At 43.8% G+C, this 7,432-nt stretch overlaps 1 protein-coding gene across 1 annotated transcript in view; it reads left to right on the forward strand.

Moving 5' to 3' along the window:
• The first annotated feature begins 256 nt into the window (after positions 1 to 256).
• Serpinb1 (serpin family B member 1) overlaps positions 257 to 7,432 on the forward strand; it is a 9,108-nt gene continuing 1,932 nt past the window's right edge. Inside the window, exons 1-6 of the mRNA XM_028775693.1 lie at positions 257 to 336; positions 1,306 to 1,481; positions 3,136 to 3,273; positions 4,329 to 4,446; positions 6,021 to 6,163; positions 6,348 to 6,515. Of these exons, the coding sequence (XP_028631526.1) occupies positions 1,314 to 1,481; positions 3,136 to 3,273; positions 4,329 to 4,446; positions 6,021 to 6,163; positions 6,348 to 6,515 (735 nt within the window). The 5' untranslated portion in view covers positions 257 to 336; positions 1,306 to 1,313. The remainder of the gene's footprint in view (positions 337 to 1,305; positions 1,482 to 3,135; positions 3,274 to 4,328; positions 4,447 to 6,020; positions 6,164 to 6,347; positions 6,516 to 7,432) is intronic.

Here is a 7,432-nt window from a genome sequence, read left to right on the forward strand (position 1 = left end):
TTCAAAAGGGAAACTTTGACCTGGAAGAGAGGACATTTATCCTCTTGGCCATTTGCAGCTGAGGAAGAAATAACTTACTGGGTCTCTGCTTAGAGAAGTAAAGAAAGGCCTGGAACTGAGAAAAGTAAGGGCCCCTTGGGAGTGCCTGCAATCTTCTGCTTTTATGTTGACAGCTCACCAAGCTGGGTGTTAACACTCAGGAAAGAAAAGCTTCTCCACCCACCTAGGGCTTGCCAGTAAGACACTCCCCTTCTGCATACTATAAAGGCAACAGCTGGCTCCGGGCACTTCCTCCTAGGTCAGCCAGCAAGTGGAGCCAGATCTGCTAAGCAGGAGGTAAGATTCTCAGGGGCCTAGCAGGGAGTGAGGTGGCTGGCACCTCCTCCAGGAACCAGCATGTCCCTGGTACTTCACCCTCACTCAAGAGGTGACCTGTGAATGCTCTGTAGATTCCCAGCCACACCCCTCTCTAGGACTCAGGCCAGAAGGTGATCCTAGCCACAGGTTTTCTTTCCCTCAGCTTTCCTTTTAAATCTTGATCAAGACAGTGTCCTGCAGTTCCATGGGGTCAATCTTGGCCACAGGGAGGCTGGGAGGGAAGCTGGTGAAAGCCTAGATCCTCAACAATGAGAACTGGGTGTGGCCCTGGTAGCTAAACATCCAGAGACAAGCAGCTGTGATTATCTTGTACTTGGACAAACTGGAGCTTTGAGTTTGGGACCCAGATGGATTAGCAGATGACCCCCAGCAGGGCTTGCTTACCCACTGGCCAGCTTGTTTGCAAAAGGGACACAGGAGAGTGTTCCTCTTCCCTGTCACCCACAGCCTGACTAGGAAGAGTGAATGGCAATCACAAACTTGCATATGTCACTCCAGCTGAGACTGCAGCCTTGACCTCAGGCATGAAGAACTGAATCCATGGAGAACTAAAATGACATCCCACAGGGAGAGAGAGAGAGACAGAGAGAGAGAGAGAGAGAGAGAGAGAGAGAGAGAGAGAGAGAGAGAGGCTCCAGACAGAAGGCTGTGTAGTGTGGGCACTGTGCTGAGGCCACCGGCATGGTCTCTCTTCAGACACAGCTGTCTGGAAGGTTAGAGCCATAAGATACCCTAGGCCCAGGTCCTGTGTCACTGCTGAAGTCTGTCCCCAGCTTTGTGTGACTGAAGGAGTATGTTTGCCCTCTTGGGAAAAACGGGATGGGGCAGGAATTCCAAGCTGTAGGGTCCTAGGGGTGGGTGGCAAAGCTGAGGTAGATGACCTTGCTGGTGTTGTAGCTGGCAATGCTGATGTCCCCTCTGTTGCAGCCTTCACCATGGAGCAGCTGAGTTCAGCCAACAGCCTATTCGCCTTGGAGCTGTTCCATACCCTGAACGAGAGCAACCCCACAGGAAATGTCTTCTTCTCTCCCTTCAGCATTTCTTCTGCCTTGGCCATGGTCTTCCTGGGGGCCAAAGGTAGCACTGCAGCCCAGCTCTCTAAGGTTAGCAGAAGCAAAACTGTCCAGCTCTCCCTGCCGTATCCCTGCTAACATGGTGAAGACTTTCAAAACCAACTTTACCCAGAACAATCAGTTGTTGGTTCACTAGTAGCTTTAAATGAGATTAGGACAGAGTCTCTCTGTTCCGTTGGGGACACAAAGTGAAGAAAGACAATGACAATACCTGTGGATTTTGTTCTCTCATTCATAAGAGTGAATAACAGACTTTCATGTAAGCAAACCCTGCACCTCCCCAGAGCTAGCTGTTTCATGTCTTCCTTTTGCGTTGATAAACATTACTCATAAATCATGCCTGTAATACAGTGTCACCTTCAGGCATGACAGATACAAGAACATGCTATAGGAGGCAGCTTGGTGGTGGTGGCTTTTTGTGGGGACAAGGTAAAGACAGCCATCTGTCTCTGTTCCCACGCTTAACCCTGTGCCTCTCTCCAGCTTGATTTCACTGGCTGTGGCTCTGCAGGGGAGAGATTGGAAAGTCCCTGTGGCCTGGTAGACAGGACCCACATCCTCTCAGCCCATCCCTGGGAGACAGCAGGTCACCTTTGCCTTCTTCCCACAGCTACCCAGTCTTCTTTAATGGGTGTGGAGGGGACTTCTGTTCTTGGTGTTCCATAATTCTGAGAGGGGAATTCTGCCTCCTTTGGAAGTCTAGACAGGAATGGGCAAAGTGTTTCCTAACTGACCTGCCTGGCTACTCTGTACCTGCTGCTCGGTGCTTCTCACAGGTTATGTCTGCTTTAGTGTTAAGGCTTTTACTGCTGACAGCTTCAGGAAACAGTACTCTCAAGGCCTTTCCCTCCCCATTTCAGTCTGGTAGGTGTGTTCATGTAGCAATCTAGCAAGCATAGCTCAGCATGGACTGTGGACCCTGTGTGCTTTTTGTCCTTTGTATCCTAGAAGTGAGTAAGTAGCCCAGACCTCACACAACCATAAGAGGCCTCTTGATTTACAACTAACAGAAGAGGACGTAAACTCTCACCAGAATAAACTTAAGAAGTTATTTTTCTAGGGAATGAGTTGTGAACCCTAAGATAAGCAAAGAGAAAGGTCTCAGTCAGTCCCATCTTTTGGGTCTCACAGTAGGAATGAGTCTTATTAACACTGTTCATTTATTTCTGAGATTTTTTATTTTTATTTTTAGCAAACTTGTATATGGCACAGAATATAAACATGAGCATACCATTTAAATCTTTATGGAAAAAAATCAGACAAATATTTAGCTTGCTAACCATCCACAGTTGGGGAACTATTAAAAATTATTTAGAAGTCATGTTTACTTATGTCTCACTGAGCCATCTATTTTTGGTTCCATTTGTTTATTTTGCCAGTGACATGTTAATAAACTACTAGGCTGGAATTACTCTGTATCAAATAAAAGTAATTTGGTGAAAGTAGACAACACAGAATCACTTCATAACTTCAAAAGAGATGATTGCATAAAGAATGTTTTCCAGCCATGCAGTGGTGGTGCAAGCCTTTAAACCCACCACTTGAGAAGCAGAGGCAGGTGGATTTCTGAGTTCGAGGCCAGCCTGGTCTATAGAGTGAGTTCCAGGACAGCCAGGGCTACACAGAGAAACCCTGTCTCAAAAAACCAAAAAAAAAAAAAAAAAGAATGTTTTCCTTCCTTTAGACATTTCATTTCGACTCTGTGGAGGACGTCCATTCACGCTTTCAAAGCCTGAATGCTGAAGTGAGCAAGCGTGGAGCATCTCACACTCTGAAACTTGCTAACAGACTCTATGGAGAGAAAACCTACAATTTCCTCCCTGTAAGTACCTAGCACTTCACATTCTGAAACTTCCTGAAGTGAGGCAGACTTTTCCTGGCACAGCCATGTTGCAGGCCATTCATAAAAACAGCAAAGAATGTGTGTGGGACTTTCACCTCAGTTTGTCTAATGAAGGGATCCCTTCTGGATGTCTTACTAAAGCAAAAGAAGGACTGAAAGGATGGCTCCACTGGGAAGAGAGCTTCCTGTGTAAGCATGAGAAGCTGAGCTTGGATCCCAGAACCTATGAAAAATGCCAGGCCTGGCTCTATAGTCTCCTGTAACCCAGCCCTGTGGGGAATGGAGCTATGAGGACCACTTGGGTTTGTGGACCAGCAGCCTAGGCAGGTTCAGTGGGAGACCTCATTTTAAGGGAATAAGGCAGAGAGTGAGAGTAAGACCCTGACATCTTTGTCTGACCTCCATGATTGCACAGGTATGCACACCCATATACACATATGTACATACATACACCATGCCCACATACACACACACACACACACACACACACCACAGACACAAAATGAAAGTGGGTCTGAAAAGCCACTTGAAGTATAATCAGCATTTCCTCAATTATGAAAATGTTAATATAAATTCAAAAAGAATGAGTGGCCTTTGTTTTAACAACAGAAATGTTGTATACTTGCCACTACAGCACTGTACCCTTCAAAGATGACTAGGACACAGCACATGGGAGGCAGAAGTAGGAAGATCTCTGTGAGTTCGAGGCCAGCCTGGTCTACAAAGTGATTTCCAGGACAGCCAGGGCTGGTACAAAATAGGCACCCTATCTAAAGAGACGTGGCGGGAGGGTGCAAGGGAGGGAGAGAGAATGAGAGGGAAGAGGGAGGGAAGGAAGGAAGGAAGGAAGAAAGGAAGGAAAATGGTTAGGACAGCAAATTTATTTCAAAACAATAGAAAAGTCTAAAGCTTGGGTTTTAATAAAACATTTTCAAATCTTAGGACTTGGCTATTTTCTTTTGGGGATTTTAGAAAACTTATGTAGGGAATACAAGTTGTTCATGGTATTTTCTTTTTTAAAAAAAAAAAAATAGGACTTCTTGGCTTCAACCCAGAAAATGTATGGTGCTGACTTGGCCCCTGTGGATTTTCAGCATGCCTCTGAGGATGCAAGGAAGGAGATAAACCAGTGGGTCAAAGGTCAAACAGAAGGTGAGAGGCTGAGCAGTGCTGACTCTGTCAGTCAGTTTCCCTTCTGTAGCTCACACCTGACACAATCAGCTTGTGGACTAAAGGCTGATTTTGCCTCACAGTGTTGGAAGTTTCATTTTATTAATGATTGACCATATTGCTTTGCCCCCATGGCAACACTGTGCCTCTTGTTATGACAGCACAGCAGAGGAGGCATGTTCACATCACTGGTGAATAAAAACAAAGAGGGAGAGACCAGTGTCTCACAACCATTTTCAATACCAGTAAGCCTTCTCCAAAGTGAGATTGATGATAAAAGACCTACAATCCCAGTTCTTGGGAGGCTGAGGCAGGAGGATTGCTTTGATCACACATGGCAAGACCCTGTCTCAAAATAAAAACAAATTAAAAAACATTCCCAGTGATCTATAGGTGGGTAGACCCCCCAACCTAGGACTTACATTTTAAAGGTTCCTCCATCTTCCAATGCAGAATGGACCAGAGTCCAGTCCTTTAAGAGAGGGACCTTTGAGGGACCCCTCTGAACCATAGCAGAGCCATTGTGCACAGGTTCTCACTCCCCTGCACTCTCTCACTTGCATCTCCTTTCTCCCTTCCACAGCATCCCAAATCCTGACTTATGTGCACTGACATTCAGACGCTATTCCTTAGAATAAAGGAAAACGTAAAATGTCAGAAATGTATTAATGGAGAAATACAGACATGATATAATGGAACCAGTTGAGTACCTATGGGCTCCCCTGAAGTACAATTGAAAGTTAAAACCAACATTAAAATTCAGAATAAAATTAATGAAAATAGCAGTTTAGATGTGTTTAGTGCTTACATGGAAAGAAATTAGACATGAAACTTCACAGAACCATGAAGTCAGTGTTTAGAAACTGTTGCAGTCATAATATTTTGGCCACCATCTTATCCAGTAACTCAGAAGTAGTGGGTAGGGAGTGACTCACCCTCTGGGCTCAATTAGCTGTGTAATAGATCTGTCCTCAGTCTTGTTTCTGTGTGAGTCGGCACCCAGGCCTCCTGTCTGGAATTCTATCAGTTCCCAGAAGTGTGTTAGGCTGTGCAGAGCGTGGCTTCTGTTTCCATAGACTCATCTATTGGATAAGTCTTCTTATCTCTTGGACATTTGTTCAAAGTGCTTTTCAAAAGAGAAGGCTTCTACTCAGCAGATTTGAAGACACTATTTACCAGTGACCAAAGCATTTTCACTAAGGAATATTGTTTGTTTTCTGTAAAGAACAGCCATTCACAAAATAATGGTTATTGTTTGCATGGTAGAAAGGAGGACTTGCTTGTTTTGAACCTTTGAGGACATTGAATGATATTAATGATATTTTTTCTCTGGTTAAGGGGATAGAACCTAGGTTCTCAAGAAGCACTAGGCACAAGCCTGCCTGCTCTTTTAAATTGGTGTGTTTAAAATAAAATGAGACAAATGGGTCCTTCCTAACTGAACACTGGATTAAAACAAAATGAAGTGTGAAGTCTATGTTAGAGCTAAAAAATTATTGGGTTAAATTTACAATTCTAGTATGAATCTTTTGAAAAATCTTACTTTTTCTTTTCAGGTAAAATCCCAGAACTGTTGGCCGTGGGTGTGGTGGACAGCATGACCAAACTTGTGCTAGTGAATGCCATCTACTTCAAGGGAATGTGGGCGGAGAAATTCATGACACGAGACACAACAGATGCTCCATTCCGACTGAACAAGGTCAGGTGACACCATGATCTTGAGCTGTTCTTGGTTATGTGTGTGTGAGTACTGGGGTTGTAGCACAAGGCCTCCAGCATTGTCAGTCAAGCCTTTAACACTGAGCCCTCTACCCCAAGACCCCAAATTCCTCTCTGCTCTAAAAGACAAGAGGAAATAACTTGAGTATTTTTTAACCATTCAGAAAGATACAAAAACAGTGAAGATGATGTATCAAAAGAAAAAATTTCCATTTGGCTACATTCCGGACCTGAAGTGCAAGGTGCTGGAGATGCCTTACCAGGGTGGCGAACTTAGCATGGTCATCCTACTGCCTGAAAACATTGAGGACGAGTCCACAGGTCTTAAGAAGGTAACTGGTTCTCAATGCCATGGTTCATGTTTCCTTTCACTGTACTGGTCTCAGATTCCACATGTGTTCACTGACTGTAAACACTTGTTCATCCACAGACTTTACCAAAACTCTATTGCCATTACAGTCCCATTTTTGTCAATATAGTCCATCAGGTGGTACTATTCTGAGGCCTAACATTTATACAGTTATTATTACTATTATTGTTATTACTATCATCATTATTATTTTATTATTCACAGTGCCCAAGTACCTTGGGCTAGGTAAGTGTTCTGTCACTGAGACACACTTTCAGCCCAGAAGCCTAAAGTTTAAATGTTCAGAATATATTCTGACTTCAGCGACCCGTTGTGATGGGGGAACATGTAGATATTTAAAAGTAAAGGTAACAGAGATGAGTGGTCCCCCATACAAAGTCTCTTAAAGTAACTTTAAAGGAATTATAATAAGAATTGATTTGTTTTAGGGGATTGGGTGTCTCCTAACAGGGTTAGAAGTAGACAAACTCTGAAGATTACAGTTTTCCCTCAGAAATCCCAGGCTGCCATGTGACTTAGCTTCTGTTCCTTCCCAGCCTACACTTGCAATCAAGAAGGAGCCTGCTCTGCTGTCACTTGACTGTGCACTGACATGAATGTGGTGCATTTGTCAGCTGTATTTTCTGGCTGGTAATTTATCTCATTACAAAAGGATGCTCTGATCTAAAGGAAGAAATTGTCAGTATCCATAAGATAAGTGGTTCTGGTCTAGTCCAATAGAGGAACAATAATACTTAATATTTATATGGTACTTACTATGTGCCAAACCTTTACATTTATCAATTCATTCAACAGTTACAGTAATGCTACAAAGTTGGTATCATTAGCATAACCATTCCATTCCATTCCATTCCATTCCATTCCATTCCATTCCATTCC

The sequence above is a fragment of the Grammomys surdaster genome, unplaced genomic scaffold, assembly GCF_004785775.1.
Source record: "Grammomys surdaster isolate TR1022 unplaced genomic scaffold, NIH_TR_1.0 258, whole genome shotgun sequence".
NCBI classification, from domain to species: Eukaryota; Metazoa; Chordata; class Mammalia; order Rodentia; family Muridae; genus Grammomys; species Grammomys surdaster.